Source organism: Macaca thibetana, chromosome 3 (assembly GCF_024542745.1).
Source record: "Macaca thibetana thibetana isolate TM-01 chromosome 3, ASM2454274v1, whole genome shotgun sequence".
Taxonomy (NCBI): domain Eukaryota; kingdom Metazoa; phylum Chordata; class Mammalia; order Primates; family Cercopithecidae; genus Macaca; species Macaca thibetana.
In genome coordinates this window covers 35,289,188-35,308,006 of record NC_065580.1, presented here as the reverse complement: position 1 = coordinate 35,308,006, position 18,819 = coordinate 35,289,188, and the positions used below count along the sequence as shown (strand labels likewise).

At 34.0% G+C, this 18,819-nt stretch overlaps 1 protein-coding gene across 1 annotated transcript in view; it reads right to left on the bottom strand.

Annotated features, from left to right (window-relative positions):
• The window catches only part of WASL (WASP like actin nucleation promoting factor), a 66,223-nt gene that overhangs the window by 9,702 nt on the left and 37,702 nt on the right, over nucleotides 1-18,819 (bottom strand). The window contains exons 2-9 of the mRNA XM_050785061.1: nucleotides 16,913-17,047; nucleotides 14,272-14,358; nucleotides 13,911-14,007; nucleotides 12,273-12,296; nucleotides 4,890-5,058; nucleotides 4,130-4,172; nucleotides 3,025-3,178; nucleotides 655-1,175 (exon numbers count right to left, since the gene is read on the bottom strand). Of these exons, the coding sequence (XP_050641018.1) occupies nucleotides 655-1,175; nucleotides 3,025-3,178; nucleotides 4,130-4,172; nucleotides 4,890-5,058; nucleotides 12,273-12,296; nucleotides 13,911-14,007; nucleotides 14,272-14,358; nucleotides 16,913-17,047 (1,230 nt within the window). The remainder of the gene's footprint in view (nucleotides 1-654; nucleotides 1,176-3,024; nucleotides 3,179-4,129; nucleotides 4,173-4,889; nucleotides 5,059-12,272; nucleotides 12,297-13,910; nucleotides 14,008-14,271; nucleotides 14,359-16,912; nucleotides 17,048-18,819) is intronic.

Sequence of the window (18,819 nt, the reverse complement as noted above, 5' to 3'; positions counted from 1 at the left end):
TAAGATTAAATGATTACCTCATCCAAATCAGATAATCCTAAATTTATTTGCCATCACTGTCAGAAATTCTATTACAACTCTTTCAATTTTTTTGAGTCTGATTCTCTACTAATCTAAATTTTAGAACATGAAAACTCTGGAACATGATTTAATTTTCATAAAGCTACTGGTTTAGATTTCCTAAGGAAATTGGTTTCAAGTAGGGCTATTTTTAATTCTCATAGCTTAATAAGGATTTTTCTTTAAAGTGTCTTTTATTTGAAAGTAAAGTCTAGAACAAGGAATTGCAAACATACTGTAAAATTCCATTCATATGAAGTTCTAGAACAGGTAAAACTAATCTACGGTGATTAGATCAGTGATTGTTTATGGAAAAATTAACTGGGAAGAGGTATGCAAAACCTTTGGGGTGACAGAAATGCCCTACATTTGCATATAGAGATAGGGGTTACATGGCTATAGAGATGTATCAAAGCTGAATTAAAACTTGTGCATGTCATTGCATGTAAAAGTATTTTTAAATTTATAGGGTTAAGAATGAATTAGCAAGAGAAAAAAAAGAACGAATACACTTTTCAAAAATGTCTTTCAATAAATTACTTTAAAATTTCATCATGATAGAGGATCTAAAATGAAAAAAAAAAGCTTACTTACAGACTTTAGTTGGATACCCTGTCGTATCTGGTCTAACAGTGCATCTCGTCCAGAGCAGGACACTGGCCGACTGTTCTGCTCCACTTTTTTTAGCTGAGCACCCTCTCTAATTTGATCTAAAAGAGCTGCTTTGTTTCCTGCAGTAGTTGGAACCTGATGGTCCCCGTCAGAAGGCAGGCCAGTGGGGGGCGGTGGCCCAGGTGGAGGCGGAGGTGGAGGCGGTGGGGGTGGTGCCACTGGCCCTACCCCCAACACAGATGGAGGTGGTGGTGGAGGCCCTGAAGGTGCTGAGGAGGGAAGGGCTGGAGGTGGAGGAGGGTACATCCTATTTGGCGGTGGTGGAGGGACTGCTACACTTGGCCTGGAAGGAGGCGGTGGTGGAGGTGCAGCTGTGGGAGCTCTTGAAGGTGGTGGGGGAGGAGCGCCTCTTCCCCTGGCAGGAGGAGGAGGAGGACCTGAGTTGTGTGGAGGGGGAGGAGGAGGAGGTGGCCCTCCCCTTGATGGTGGTGGAGGTGGTGGTGCTGAAATGCAAACAAAAAAACAGAAGGCATGCTTTTTTCTTTTCATAAACATCATATTGAAAAGTAATTCATTTTAACACGTATAAAAATCAAATATCAAAAAAGGGCCTCATCTTTGCATTTTATTTTACAAAGATACCTGAGCACAGATGATATCTCACAAATTTTTTTGAGAATTGTCAGCCTAAAGATCACTTTCTTATTGGTTCTTAAAAAAATATGAGCTAAAACAGAATAGTTCACTTTTTAGGAATTAGTACAGTTCCGAAAGTAAGGGGAATAAATTTCTACTTTACAAAATTAATAACAAAATATACCAATGAAATTAAACATTTTGTTAATTAGCATTATTTTACATTTTAATAAAAATAAATGAATACCTTCCCTCTTTAAAAAAGAATCAAGTACACTTATTTTTTTTTAATAAAATCAATTCACATTCAGAATTACAGTGTAGTATAGCTTAACAGAATTCATTCACATTAATCTGCGCTAAAGCCCAAATATAATGCTTTCCTTTGAAAATGTAAGCCTTTGTCATCTAATTTACATTTGTACTTTCATAGTATAATGTCTGTATCTCTAAAAATAGTCTACAATTCTAGTAATGGCATTATGGGAGGCTGGTTGCTTCGCTGAAATGCTCAATTACTTATTCCAGAGATATAAACTAACGGGTTATTAACAAATTAACTGAGAATTTCTATACACTGCAAAATTGAAGTTATTAACAAAAATTACTATTATTCTAGCAGTCAGGATATTAGCATTCTTATTCTACATCAGTAAAAATGAAAGATATAACATGGCTGAGCATGGTGGCTCATGCCTGTAATCCTAGCACTTTGGGAGAGCAAAGCGGGAGGATCACTTGAGGCCAAGAGTTTGAGACCAACCTGGCTGACATGGAAAAACCCCGTTTCTATTAAAACTATAAAAATTAGCAGGGTGTAGTGGTGCATGCCTGTAATCCCAGCTACCTGGGTGGCTGAGGCATGAGACTCCTTTACATCTAAATATACTGAGACCAGTACTGGCATAATGTTTATGAACTATATGAATGAATCAATCAATCAATCAATCAAAGTTGAAATGAACACTGGCAGTGAAAAAGACACAAGTAAACCGAATGCCTAATCTAAAATGACTGTTAAGTTCTTCAGAAGAATGTTTTAACTGGAGCTTTTGCTTGATTACACTATTATGAGTATGCAAAAGCTAGGAAGAAGGAAAGAAAGCAGTCCTAAATGAACAAGGTAGCAAAGAGATGACTGTTACATTGGAAAATTTAGAGTATTTTATCTGCATTTTACTGTGCTAATTATTAAGACAAAACTAAAATACAAGGTCCTTTAAAAGAAATATCAAATCTTAAAAGGTTATCAATTGTGCTCTCAGGTACAAAAGAACATTTTATACTTTATCCAAGAAAAAGGATTTGTATTTCAAAATTAATAGAAAGTTTACATTATTTATATTCTGAAAATATATTACTAATTAGAAAGTGATTATATTTAAATTACTACTTCTGAATTACAATAAAATCTGGCGATTTATAGGACTTCTTAAGTAAAACATTTAGGCAACTATAAGTTTTTACTTTAAAATAGAATAGCTGGAAGATTTTGTATGGATTTTTATGAATAAAGACTTAATAAACAAAATCTTGTAAAGTTTTTAGTTATAATAAAATAATGTTAAGACGTAGTATGATGGGCCACATTTGTTGTCCAGAAACTTCAACACTCTGCTCAAGGAAGAGTTCACATGTATGAATGTACCTGTTTTCCATGAAACTGACCTCAAAAGATTAAAACAAAACAGAACGCTGAATAGAGATAAAAGTTACCTTGCCTTCGCAGTTCATTTTTAACAGCTTCAACACCTCCTGTTTTTTCAATAAAGTCATATATAACTTTTGATGTTTCTCTGTCTTTAAGCTGTGCCTCTGAGATTCCACACATATCAAAAAGATTCTTCAATTCTGGATCCAAATTATTCAGCTACAAAACAAAGTAACTGCTAACTATAAAAATACATCCCAATTTAAAAAAAAACACATTAATTTTAAGGCTCATCTGTGTCCTTCTGAAATTATTTTGCCTTTTTAAACTTTTAACATGCTTATATTACTTACAAGCTAACTAAACGATTTTACTTAAAAAAAACTGAACAGATAGATTTCCTATTTTCTTCTTCTTCTTTTTTGTTCCCTGCCTTCAAAAAGAGGGCATCTCATCTAGATTTCTATTAGCCTATTCATGATTCAGACATCTCCAATGCTCATGTGATCTACCTTGTCCTAAGTATGTATGTAAAACCAGGAATACACAGACAAAAAAAGTAAATTAATTTGAAAATCTGAGAGCAAGGATCTTCCTGTAATCCCAAGCATAATGCCCAGCACAAAGAGGTGCTCAGTATGTTTGTAGAGTTAACATTGCAGCTATGACAAAAATAACCAAAAAGATTCTTTACTCCAATCATAAATAATACCTCTTTAAAATAACGTATCCAAACGCTGATTAATTTTTGCCAGCAATTTCACAGTGCTACAAAACAATGGCAAAACTGCCAAAAAGAACAGGAGAATGAAAAGATCTAGAGAATTCAACAACTGAATATTCAGATACTACTTTTTAGTAATTTGGTATACATTCCCCTGAAATTATCACTTGGCAGAAATGATTTTCTTCTCTTGGCTTTCAAAGCACAAGGATTTTATTTATACAGCATATAAAGCCAAGGTACACAAACCTTGGTCTAAGTCTTTAGCAACTTAGTCATGAATGACGGAACAATAATATGGTTTTAAACCTTAGTCGCATACGTACATAAAACACAAGCACATTCAAACAGATACTAGACACCACAAAAATGAATTTAAAAAAATCTAAAATAGGCCAATACATTTCCACAGAGCTATAATGTACATGATTTGAAAACATACTTACATCAAAGCCTGTATTTGGATCCCAACCAACATGTCCAATGTGCCTAAAGTAGAAAATAGAAAAAAAACCAGAAAAAACAAAATGCATAAAGGGCATTATAAACACAATATATATGAAATCCAGTCAACATTTGGCTTTGAATTTTTGGCCTGAACTAATAGTTCTCACACACATAACCATATTATGATAAAAACTATGTACAAAGAGTCAGAAGAACAGGATTCTAGCCCTGACTCTGCTACTAACTGAAACTTAAAATTTTTGTACAATCTCTCTCAGCATCTATTTACTTAACTGTCAAATTAGCGTAAGAGTCCAAGCATTATATATATGACCGGATAGGGTTTCATAATGAGCTAATAAAATAATGCATATGAAAATGTTTGAAATATGTTATATAAATACCAAATGTTTTTACTGGCCCTAGGCAGTATCCGTACACAATTCCTAAATGCTATTTTTAGAACAAAGTGAGAAATCGTTTTTATGTTCAATAATTAGCTGAAGAAGCAACTTTATCTTATTTTTCTTTTCTCATAGTTGAAAAAGTAAATAAACTGTAAGATTCCAAGAACATCTATTAAGCAGCTGCCTTAAAAAAAAAAAAAACTCCAATAAAGTGCATAGTTAAAACAGTATCCAAGTGATGAATGTACACACCCTCCCAAAAAGAAAAGAAAATTTTCTAACAAGTTAAAAATCAAGAACAGCAATGAATAAATCAAAAGTGAAGATAAAAACAACAAAAGAACTGTCTTACTGGAAATTGCTTGGTGTTCCTATATCTGCCTTGGTTAATCTCTTCTTTTTAGCTTTTCCTTTTTTCTTTTCTTTGGTATGGGAGATGTTGTTGACTTGTGGACCATAAAATCTATTTGTTGTGATTTCTGGATTTTTTATGTCGACTGTAGCCATGGGTAGATTAGGACCTGCAAATAAAACCAAATTATGTAGAAAGGATATAATTTAACAATGATATAAAATCATAATTTACAATTTAAATTTTTTTTCTGAAATAGGATCACTTCATTATAAATTATTTATATTTTAAACTTCTATATTTTTCCATAAAGTGCTGCCTAAATTTCTAAAATCTGTAAGTTCTTAAAGACATTAGTGTAGATGCACTATTTCAAAGCAAACTTACATTTTTATACCATTAAATTTCATAAAGAATATGAACTTCCAGCTAGAATTTAAATATAATTAGTCTAATCTCTTAAATTTTGATTATGATAGCCTCATACCCAACACATTGCTCAATGGTAAAGTGAAACGTATCTTATAACAAGGATAAAGAAAGTAAAGTAAGTGTCTATTTTGTTTTAAATTTAACAAAGAAATATAGGCTTAACTCTTTGTTTCAACTCTGTTAGTCAAGAGGAAAAAGGATACTTAAAATTATTACTACCATTTGTTCCAAAACTGACATACTTAAGTCAAATGATCTTTTCCCCACCAGTACGCATACACCTTCACTATCAGAAGTATAGAATTCAAAAACTTAAAATGCAAAAATTCTTAAAGCACTCATCTTGTGCAAGAATCAACAGTAAAAATATCAAAGGCATCTTTCCATATTATTAACAGTATCTTCAGAAGTGGTACTAAATGTAGCACAAAACTTGTCTTACAATTCAAAATAAAATTCTTGATCTTAAAAGTATGAAAGTTTGAATGTGAAGCATTCAACTGAAAAATTTCTTAAAAATTCAACTAAAGGGCAACGCATGTTCCTTAGAGATCCTATTTTTATATGTTTCTCTGACAAATCCTCCTATGAGGCCAAGTTCCTCTGAGGTGACTACATTAACGACCACTTTCAAAACATATGAAATACTATCATCGTTGTGTAGAAAATAATTTAACACAGCACACTTGAGACTGCTCTTCTTAGAAAGGACCACTTGCAAGGTTGGCCCTCAGTTGACCATTTGGGAAGTTGGATTTCAAGAGGGTTTCCACTATTCCCTGATAAGGTGGGCTTTTTGTGTCTAAATTGTTTGTGCTAACATTGCAGTTTATGTTGAACATCTACTTTCCTTCTGGGAGTCTGGAATCTTGGTAAGTGCAAGGCAGGGGAGACCTATGTAACCAGCCCCCAACAAAAACCCTGAGCACCAAGTCTCAAGCTTTTCCTTTAGACAACATTTCACATGTTGTCACAATTCATTATTGGAGGAATTAGGTGCAACCTTTGTGACTCCACTGGGAGAACTCTTGGAAACTAGTGTGTGGTTTTTTTATGAACTTCATCCCACGTATCTTTTCCTTTGCGGATTTTGTTTTTTATGTGTTTTCACTGTAATAAATGTTTGCCATGAGTACATTTATATATTGAGTCCTGTAAATCCTTCTGGTGAATCGCCACCTCTGAGGATAGTCTTGAGGATCCCCAACATAATCAATAAATGGCAAATAGAAATCTCAAGGATAATTTATATTAGGTGATTCTTAAAATCCAATTTGACTGTAATTCTTTAATTATGCCCCAAACCACCAATGTATCCTACTTACTAAAATTATCTGGGGGAAAAAAAAAAAGAAGTTTATTTACATGGGTAAATTGTATATACCCTATTTTCTCCCAACTCTACTATTAAAGATAAAACAAAGCTAAAACAAATTTATGAAAGCCATGTCACCTTATCAAAAAAGTAAATAGTCTAGAAAGGTATATTTTTAATATCACCAAAATTCAACTATTTTCCCTTAATATTCAAATCCTATTTATATATAGTATGTTAATAATCCTAAAGTTTTAGTTACAATTTTATTCAAAAATTCCATAGGAAGTTGCTGATATTGATAAGGAATAATTTTTGGAAAAAATGAGAGCTAGTGAATAATATGCATAAAACCATTAAAAGCTTTTTCAGTGCCCAGGAATAATCTGAAAAATAACTAGATCAGTAAGTAAAGGTGAGTTAAGCAGTACAGAATGACCTGAAAGGCTTATTAGGAATATAGGATATGAATTTTCAAATTTGCTCAGGCATCAGATTTTGGCATTTACACAGTTGTACAAAATAAGGACTTACTGAGAATACCCAGAATGTGGGGGCTAGAGGGTTGAATTGGGATTACACTCAGACCTTCACAGACTTACCTGGTGGTCTGCTTTCACTTCTCATTCTTCCCTTTCTGCCCTCTCGCTTATCTTTACCAGTCAGTATCAGCAACACCATCCACAATAAGGATGCTACAAATTACTTTTAGCTTCTTATCTTTATATCTTAATAAAATTTAAGAATTAAGACAAAATTAGGAGTATCAGAATTAGGTACTCCCTGGCCAGGCACAGTGGCTCACGCCTATAATCAACACTTTGGGAGGCCAAGGCAGGCGGATCACGAGGTCAGGAGTTCCAGACCAGCCTGGCTAATACGGTGAAACCCCGTCTCTAATAAAATACAAAAATTAGCTGGGCGTGATGGTACGCGCCTATAATCCCATCTATTCAGGAGGCTGAGGCAGGAGAATCACTTGAACCTGGGAGGCTGAGATTGCGCCACTGACTCCAGCCTGGATGACAGAGCAAGACTCTGTCTCAAAAAAGAAAAAAAAAAAAAAAAAAAGATTTAGGCACTCTCTTTATTCATATGACTTTTCCTGAACTAAGTATTCAAACAGCAACTACAATCAGACTCACCAGTAAAATATAAAAACAGAAAACAACAAAAATATTTTCTGCCACTTTAGCTTATGTAAAAGCCATCTATTATACTATAGATGATTAGCAATGGAAACAGAGTTGGATAAAGTTAAGTTTAATGATTTAAATTATCCAAGCTAGTACATTTTTGGAAAATCAGTTTCTTATAACCTTGATTTATAACTCACTAGAGAAAGTAATTCAGCTGTCTCTGAAGAAGATTCAAGAATGAAGATAGGAACAAAATATAAGTGATATGTGAAACGAATAACAATGTTTAACTCATACTGTAATCGGACTGTGTGTTTTCCCTCTTCCTCTACCCAAAAATCAGGTATGGATATATTATTATGCATCAACATTATCTCTTTAAGTCACTATAAATGAATTTCGTTAGTAGTAGTTAAAACATTATTTTAAGTAAGCCTATAAAGAAAAATCCATATAATGGAGATATATAGAAACTTAGTATTAGATGGGAAATTAAGAGTTTCTTTTCAAAATCACCTTTCATTTTATTAATGAAAATGAAGGACAGTAAGAGTCAGGGGATCTTTATAAAGTCACACGATTAGTGACAGAAGCAAACATGTACTCTGGTATCTTGGTTCCTAGTCCACTACCCTTCCAATTAACTATTTTACCTCTTTTATTTTTGAGATGGAGTCTCGCTCTCTCACCCAGGCTGGAGTGCAATGGCGCCATCTCGGCTCACTGCAACCTCCACCTCCTGGGTTCAAGCGATTCTCCTGCCTCAGCTTTCCGGATAGCTGGGACTACAGGTGCATGCCACCAAGCCTGGCTAATGTTTTGTATTTTTAGTAGAGATGGGGTTTCATCGTATTAGCTAGGATGGTCTTGATCTCCTGACCTTGTGATCCACCTGCCTCGGCCTCCCCAAGTGTTGGGATTACATGTGTGAGCCATCGTGCCTGGCCAACTATTCTACCTCTTACACAAAAGTCGAACTACAAGGTGGATGACATTGCTAATTTTACAAATGCCATAATACATTCTTTGTTTACCAATTTATCAGTTTTCTTGGTCTATAGTCCAACAATTCATTATTCAATAAATATGTACTAACAACTCACAGAATTTAGAAAAAAATGGAATTCTACACATTCAAGAGGTTAGGTACTTGGTTATTTCTGTTGACAATGGTTATTTACTACTTTAGGGTTTGAAGATGTTAGGAAATAAGTTTAAAATGGTATTCTAAAGCCAAATTAAATACCTGTTTCAAGTGACACACTAAAAAAAGTGAATACCTGTTTAAGGTATAGAGTCATTTTTAAAATAATGTAAAGTATATGAAAGATTTAGTAACAGAAATATGTACTCAAGTCATTTCTAGTAAAGTTTATTCCATTTATGAAATTACACTCATCCTAAGAACTACTATGTAAACATATAATGAAGGGGGGCTGTTTTCCTTCTTTTTTCAAAAAACAAATGACAAATTATCTCCTGATTAAGGACAACTGTTGCAGGAAAATGTTTTTAAATGTTCTTGTGAACAGACATGTCTAATTTTAAATCTAAAAGAACTCAAGTTTCCCATTAATTACATAAAAAGCAAAGAACCTCATCAAGGTATAAAACAGTAGAAAAACAGGTGGCCTAGAGGCCTCTGATGTCAAGCAGTCACGAAGCTGGGAACAAATCATTGGAAAGCATATATGCTAAAATGTGAAATTGACCAATAAAGAAATTAGGAGTGAGGAAGATACTGAATTGCATTTTAGGAATGTATGTAAATTCCACAGAAAGTATCTTTTTAATAATTAAAATTTGAAAAGGTGTGGTAAACTGATAATCTAATCTAAGTAAGGATCTGAGACAAAGCACCTGCATGGCTACTGGAGGACATGGTACAGGGGCCCACTGCCACCTAGTGGTGGTGCACCAAATACAGTCAAGTAATAATGCTGCCTCGTCTCCACTTAAGAGGTGAAAGCAAGGTAGTTGAAAGCAAAGCAGTTTTAAAATATTACAACTTGTATTGATAATTATTTATTTCATTTTTTATTGTGTATTAATATATTAATTCCATATTATATGTATATTTTATAAGTATACAAGTATGGGCAACACATGCTGTATAATTTTGCCCTTTAACAACACTATTAAAAAAAAACCCCTCCACTTATTTGATAAAAGAAGTCTGAAACCACTGAGCCAAATGATTAAAACTAAAGATTAAAAACCAACAGCCAACTCAGAGAAAGAAACTACATTTAATTCTAAGTGGGTCTCTTAGTAGGGATAATAAAATTATGAAACACCACTGTTACATAAAGAGTTTTCAAATTCTATCTATTCATGGAAACTAGGTGCCTCTTCAGAAATTCATTTTATAAATATTCACCCCTCCATATTCACAGTTCCATGTCCATGCATTCCACATCCATGGATTCGACCAACTGTGGATTAAAAATAAAAATGGATGGGTCCATCTGTTCCGAGCATGTACAGACTATTCTTGCTATTATTTCCTAGACAATACAGTATAACAACTATTTACCCAGCACTGCTTCTCAGCCTTTTGGCTAAGATCAAATGTACCTAGCATTTACATTGTATTAGGTTTTATGAGTACTCTAAGGAGGATTTAAAGCATATAGGAGAATCTGTGGTTATATGCAAATACTATGTCATTTTGTATCACAGACTTGAGTATCAATGAAGTTTCCTATCCATGGGGGGATCCTGGAACTGATCCAACATGGATATATGTATTTACAACTTTAATTATATTGTTTCTACAGCATCTACACTTTAAAATCTGGGGTTACTTTACCCAAAGTGTTTCCATGGCACCACTAGAAAGTCTTCTCCATTGGTACTCAATACTGTATATACTCTCCAAATTCAAAATAATGTAACAAATTCAGAAAGGTTGAAATACTAGACTTATATCAAGGAAAATTTCCAATACTACATTGAAAGTTCACAGATGAGCAACTTGTAACTCAGCTGCTTCTGTTTCTTTTGCCTCTGCCAAGTACTAGCTTATATATTCTGAGACATGATATTTACCCTGTGTCTCAGTTTTGCCTTCAAAATCATTTGGACATAACATAGTGGTTAAGGGGCCAGGCTCTAGAGTCAAATCATCTGATGTTGAATCTTGCTTCACTACTTACTAGTTATGAGATCTTGAGCAAGTTACCTATCTGTGCCTCAGTTTCCTTATCTATAAAAGAGATAACAGGAGCTACTTCAGAAGGTTGCTGAACAGTGCCTGGCAGATAGTAAAAGATCATTAAATACTAGTTGCTATTATTATAGTTGTCATCATCTTCATCAGAATAACTAGTATTTATTAAGCACTATGCTAAGCTTTGATTACTTCAATCCCTGTAACAGCCCTAAAAAGTATTAATGTTTCTATCCAAAAGAGAAAGCGAAACTATACAATATTTGTTACCTGTTAAGCACTACTGAAGGTTGTCAGGCATTTAAAAAATTAATAAGGTAAATAACCCAGAATTTAGTACAGCAAAATTTGGTTCATGTTTCTGTATCAGGAAAAGAAATGTAAGGACAAAATCAAAAAGCAACATACCTGTTTAAAAGAAACAAACCCCAACAATCACCAATAGCTGTCAGATATTAAGAACTTTGTATTATGTAAGTTTTCCTTGAATAATCATTCTAGGTTCTGATAAAAGGATTTGAGATGTGATTTTAAAAAGAAGCAGCCATTTTCTCTATCATAATAAAGGGTCCTGGAGAATGGTTCTTTACCTTCACAGAGTCAGGGACCTCATTTAAACAGATGAAAGCCATGGATCCTCTCTCTCCAGAGAAAAGAACATATTTAGCACATATTTCAGGGACTTTATGAAGTCTAGGGTAAGAATTTCTACTCCTGGACTTTATCTTTTACTGCTTTTACTCTCTGGTATTTAATATTTTTAAAAAAATGAATTCATAATACTTCAAGTTGTCATTATCAAATTAAAGAGCATTATATGCAGCTAAATTAGTTCTAAATACACCATAACAGTAGGTGTTCATTCTGAAAGGGGCTTCATGTAACACATAACCAGTGTGAAATAATACTTTGAAATAAGAATGAAAGATAAATCTTAAAGTAGGAAATTAACAAATATGCTAGACAAAATTTACTGCCTCTAGGAAAAATGTTAAGGCTAGATTGTATACTCAGTCAACTGTGAATCCAGAATTAAGATATAAGTATTAGTGATCTCCACACTATGTACTCTTTCTTCATGTCAGAAAAATATCGAAGAATATTGTTCCCTAAGTCTCATCTGTCAGTCATTAATTAAAAAGAACACAATAAACCGTATAATTTGATCATAGATACTAAATATTACTTATTAATGTATGGTACATGTTTTCACAAGGATTAAGATGCAATAGATACTAAATATTACTAATGTATGGTACACGTTTCCACAAGGATTAAACTGTCATCTAAAATCTTAAACGATTAATAATTGTCAAAAAGCTTACCATTTGGGGGATCTCGTCTTTTCTCTGTTAGAAAATAAATTAGAAGAATATTATTAAATATATGTAAGACAACATCAACATAAAAAAATTAATTCACTAAACTGTCTTATTCCTAAATTGATGTATGTGTGACTAAGGAAGATTTTTCAGAAGACCCGACATTTAAGCAGAGATCTAAATAAAATAAGGAAGGGAACAATATATTCAAAGGCTCCAAGGAGGGTGCAACATGAAAGAACATCATGAAGGCTGAACTGTAGTGAGCAAAAGGCACAGTGAAAGGAAACAAGTCAGAAGGAAAGAACAGGACTAGATCATGTAGGATTCCGTAGGCCATGGTTAAGGACTATAGATTATATGTGTATATGATAGGAAGCTCTTACAGAATTTTAAATAGAGAAAGTGATATAACCTAATCTACAAGTTTACTCTGGCTACTGTATAGAAAAGTGATAGTAAAAAGGATTGAGTAGCAGCAGAGAGACTAGTCAGAGAGCTAGTGTAGCAGTCCAACTGACAGATCATGGCGGCCTGGATTAGAATGGTAGCAGCAGAAATGGTAAGAAATAGTCAGACAGGACAAGTTTTTGAAGGCAGAGCCAATCTGATAGGACTCTGATAGGATTTATGAGGGACCATGGTGAGCCTGAGGGATAAGATGGAACAAATGCCTTTTGCTGAAACAAGGAAGATTAGTAGAAGAACAGGAACAGGTCTGAGTGGGGCTAGGGTTCGGGATACAGGACATGGATCAAATATTCTGCTCAGACGTGTTAAGTCTAAAGGCTATTGTGTCACTTAACTTGAGTAGACAGAGTCTGAAGCTCAGGGAAGATGTGTCAGTACTGAAGACAAAACTTTGAGAGTCATCAGCATACAGTTTTTAGAACCATAGGACTGGATGAAAGCACATGTTCATTCTCCTGAAACTGATCTGCTTAAGATGATTTTGGAAAGGTTCCCCTTTCCTAGTCACCCTTCTCCACTTTACAAGAGAAAGGCCTGGTACACTGTTGTCGAACAATAGTTCTATACCAATTAATTTAAAGCTTTATACTATCCTGCATTGTTCTGTAATTGTTTTATATGTGTTACACAATAAACAGGTTCCTTATGGGTTTTATAGTATATAGTATTAGGAACAAAATAGAGAGACAAGGCAATGTTTATAGATCTTGTTAGCAACTCTGCTTATTTGCTTCTAAGTTTACCTAAAGTCTTTGTTTACAAAGTATAAAATACTTTTAAAACTTAACAAACAATGCTAACACAAATGCAAAATTAAAAGACAATACATATGACATTTTATCAACAAAAAATGTTATTGGAATGGGTCCTTCAGTAAATCTAAAAAAAACAGTTCTCAAGAAAAATATTATTTTAAGGTAAAGACCACCAAATTTTTTTGTAAATAGTAAATATTTTAGGTAATAAATAGTTTAGGCTTTGAGGACCACATAATCACTGTCATCACTATTGAACTGTGTTGTGGCAAAAAAGTAGCCAAACACAACATGTAAACCAATGAATATAGCTAAGTTTCAGTAAACTTTTATTTACAAAAACAGGAAGTGGCCCACACTTGTCCCATGAGCATTAGTTTGCTGGTCCAATTTAAGTAATTAAAAAAAGGGTTACCAGATTTCCTTTGTCGGCGGCCCAACAGGTCTGTAACTGCTTTTCGGAATTTTTTTGCTTCTTCTTCATTGGCAAAATTAAGAGCAACTTGACAAGTCTGAAATATTTTCATCATAAAGCAGAAACAACAGAATCATGCTTTATATAACAGCTTTATATCATAAAAACAATGAGCAAAAGAAGTATATTTCTAAAGAATGAAAGGTTAATTTTACTAGCAGATAAGACATTATTTCACCTTCAGCAAAAAAAAAAAAAAACAGTAAATTGAATTTGATCTTTCAATAAGGCTCTATAAATAATTTGGATTAGAAAAGGCAAGCAATGAAAAAAGATGGTAATAAAGAAAAATATGACTTACATCTCCAGCAAAGGTATGAAAATATCCTCTAGGACTATTATATACAAAGTTATTGTATAGCTCTTGTTCCCACAATAGTTTCCCATCCTAGAAAAAAGTCAAAAATTAAAATAAGAACTACCAAAACATAATCTCTAGGAATAAAACAAAGCAGATGACTCATATTAAGATAACTGTTTATATTAAAAATAACTTTTACATGCACACATGCAACATATTTATAATATATAAATAGTGTCACATAATCTAATCAGTAATTCCTTAAAACTGTAAACACTGGATAACTTGTCTTTCATAAAACCTACATATCAAGTCAGTTTAATTCAGCTAAGATATAATCTCCCTAGCCAACCATTTCCAAATTCAGTTACTTGGTCAAATACATAACCAGAATAATTACTAGGTCATCAATGTTACATAGAAGGAATAGGACACTTTTGTACATGAACTGATTATCAAAGCACAGTTCTACCAGCAATATTTAGACAATGTACTATCAAACACTGCAGGAATACTTTATGTTCTTTTCCTCTATTTTATAGATGTGGGAGGGTCAAATATACCTTCCTTGTACTGCTCATTAACCATCTTCAAATTCTTAACTTTTGCAGAGTACCTTTCTAATTACATACTGGTATAAGTAGTATTAATCATGATGCAGAAAGAGACTGATAATTAAAATGTATCAAGGTTAAACTATGGATAAGAGTACCATGATGACTGCCATATCTATTGTCATAGTATAAAAAATAGGTTTAACCTTAATACCAAAGGTGAAGAATCATGAACGTTCAGCAATTGGAAATTAAGTGGTTAGAGAAACATAGTCATTGCCCTATTCAGAAATGCAAGGTTCTACCCAGACCACAATTTAAAAATATGTACAATACACTGTTCACCCATGATAACCACTGCAATGGAATTCCTTTCTTCTTAGTGGAGTAGTATGCATAAGCCATTTCTAAACAGTGCTTCTCAACAGTTATGAGAAATATGTCAAAGCACTTGGGGGTTTCTTTCAAATTATGTATGTGTTCCCCACCCTCCAGAATCACTGCCATAGTAAGCCACTGCTAGTGACAGAAGCATGTCATATCTCTCAGCTGTCTTGGAAGCAGACTTTAAGAAGCACTAATTTAGCCTGGGACTGGTGGCTCAGGCCTGTAATCCCAGCACTTTGGGAGCCTGAGGCAGGAGGATCACTTGAGTCCAGGAGTTTGAAACCAGCCTGGGGCAAAACAGCAGAACCCATCTCTACAAAAAAATACAAAAATTAGCCAGGTGTGGTGGCATGTGCCTGTAGTCACAGCTACTCAGGAGGCTGAGGTGGGAAGATTGCTTGAGCCAAGGAGATCAAGGTTGCAGTAAGCTGTGCACTCCAGGCTGGTGACAGAGCAAGAGCAAGACCCTGTCTCAAAACAACAACAACAAAAGATGCACCAATTTACCAAATACCATAACTAAGATCTCATTTAAACTCAGTGAAATACTTCAAAACAGACCAAGATGGTTATCTGATTTTACAAATAAAGCTGAGACCAGGGGTGTAAAAATCTCTTGACTGTTATCTATCAGGTCATATTAGTGCCCAATAGTTTAGAGGTAGTTTTAGTATTTTGTAATTAAAATCTCATTGCACTTATTGTCACATATAAATATTAACCATAGAGGCTTACTTACAGAAAGGTTTTTAAAAAATAATGGAGACTTCATCTTAGCAAAATGATGTCTTTATGACAACTGTAAGAAATGAATATCTAACAAAGGGTATCCAATCTATAGCAATGTGATTTATGATTGGGAGTGAGGGACATAAAGCTATGAAAATCTGAATATATTCTATCATGAGAAACAACATAAGGAAAAATGAGTAGCAAACAGATTTTTATAGATATTGAAATGTTTTAAACCTGGGCTAAATAATAGTACATACTGAGCTAAAATATTATTTTGTTGTTCCCTGAATAGACTATGTATGCTATTCTATAATGAACAAGATAGAATAAAAGAGTATCATTAAAAAAATACAGAGTGTAGAGAAAGCCCAAGAACCAATAGGCATAATTAAAAAAAAAAAAAAAAAAAAAGGCTTAATGCATGGTAGCAGTAGAAAGATAAAATAGGAAACTATTCACATTCTGGCTTCAGACATGTTCCCATTTGGTCATGATTTCCATATGTCAATATCTAAAAACCAAGCTTCGCTCTTCTAATATCAGTTTATGTACAAATTTAAACATCACATGTAGGATAATCAAATCTAAACTGAATTGTAATTGATATAGAAAACCTAGCCGGGCGCGGTGCCTCACGCCTGTAATCTCAGCACTTTGGGAGGCCGAGACGGGCGGATCACAAGGTCAGGAGATGGAGACCATCCTGGCTAACATGGTGAAACCCCGTCTCTACTAAAAATACAAAAAATTAGCCAGGTGTGGTGGTGTGTGCCTGTAGTCCCAGCTACTCGGAGGCTGAGGCAGGAGAATGGTGTGAACCCAGGAGGCGGAGCTTGCAGTGAGCTGAGATGGTGCCACTGCACTCCAGCCTGAGCGACAAAGCGAGACTCCATCTCAAAAAAAAAAAAAAAAAAAAAAAGAAAACCTAATCACCTAGTTTAAAGTGAAAGCAAATCAAAGCTCACCTTAATGTCAAATATTCTTAAAAAATAAGATCTCTGTGGATTGTCCTTAACAAGACAAGCAACACCACTGCACTTCTTTGACCACATACAGTTCCGATCTGCTGCATATAACTGCACCACTGCTGAAGACATAGTCTGTAAAATATAAAATTTATAACCATTAGGTTCAAAATAGTATGTAGATGATCACAGCCCCTGCTGACAGCTTGACTGCGGCCACCCAGCTAAGCAGCTCCTAAATTCCTGATTCACAGAAACAAGGAGATAATAAACATGTATTGTTATTTTAAGCCACTAGTTTTTGAAGTGATTTCTTATGTAGTAATAAAGAACTAATATAACACTCACATAACAATTACTGAAAACATTTACTGATGCTTAAAATGTGTTAGAAAATGTGTTAATCACTTTTAAATATAGCCTCATTTAATTTTTATTACTATGATAACCTCATTTTATACTTCAGAAACCCGACACTAAAGAGGGTAATTTGCCCAATACCACACAGCTAAATGGCAGAGCTGAAATTCCAAATCCAGGCAATTTGCGACTTCAAACCTAGCATTCTTATTCCCCCTATTATACAGTTTCCCAATAAAGTGAACATTTAGGCAATGAAGTAGTAGTAACGGCTAACTTCTATAAAGCAGTTAAGCACTTATCTAGATAAGGACTGAGTCAAACGTGAAAGCAGTATTACCACCCTGGAAGGCAGATTATAATATCTTCTTTCTAAAGTGAGTTTAAGATTTTAAGTGATTTGCAGAAGGGGCTACATAGTTTTAATGCTATACTGAGGATACGAAAAAGATCTGAAAGACTACTGTCTCAATTTTACCAAGGATAGTCCCTAAATAGAACCCTTTCAGATGTATAAAAGGGAAGCCAACTGGTTACATGCAATGGACACTTTAGGGCATTAGGATTTTCCAGTACACCATGTTGCCACCTTCCGTCTCAAGACTGTATCATGAAAAGGTATAAACTAATTTTATCCTAAGTTAAGTTTTATAACTAGAATGTAACTATTCAACCTTCAGTTACTATGAAAGTGATACATATATATACTGATAAAGCACTTACAAATCCTCTGAAAGCTGTAATTATGTTTTCTGATCCAGTAATTTCACTTCTAAACTAAAAATTAAGAAAATCATTTAGAATATACTTTGCATTTTAATGTAAATATAAAAATAAAGTATTTCACATAAATATGTATTCTTTTTAAAGAGGAAGAACTGAAATAACCTAAAATAGGAGCTGATTAAGTAATTATGGTATCTTAGTTCAATGGAATTGGGCTCTGTAATAAAAAATAGACTACATTAAGATTTGGAGATACGCTGTTTAAGGTTTACTTAACTATGCCTGAGGGGTGCCGCCCTCTTTTGGTAAGAGGAATTCTAAAGAACAATTGTATGCACAAACCTTTTATAACTGGATACTAAAGTCAGAAATGTAAGATCAGTATACTGTGAGGATCAAAAGTCCATAAAGACTTGCTCATATAACAATGTTCAATGTTATGTTTATTATTATTATTTTTATTATACTTTAAGTTCTAGGGTACATGTGCATAACGTGCAGGTTTGTTACATATGTATATTTGTGCCATGATGGTGTGCTGCACCCATCAACTCGTCAGCACCCATCAACTCGTCATTTACATCAGGTATAACTCCCAATGCAATCCCTCCCCCTTCCCCTCAATGTTATGTTTTTAACATTACAGACCAAACTCAACCTTGAACTTCACACACAGTACTGAGCAGGACACAAAGGAACAGAAAAATTTCTACAAGAGTCATTAAAAATTACGATAACTTAAAAACAAAAAATGTGTATACTGGGACACTGGGTTTCAAAGAGAAGACTGAAGAATGTGGGACATTTTTTGGCCTGCTCAA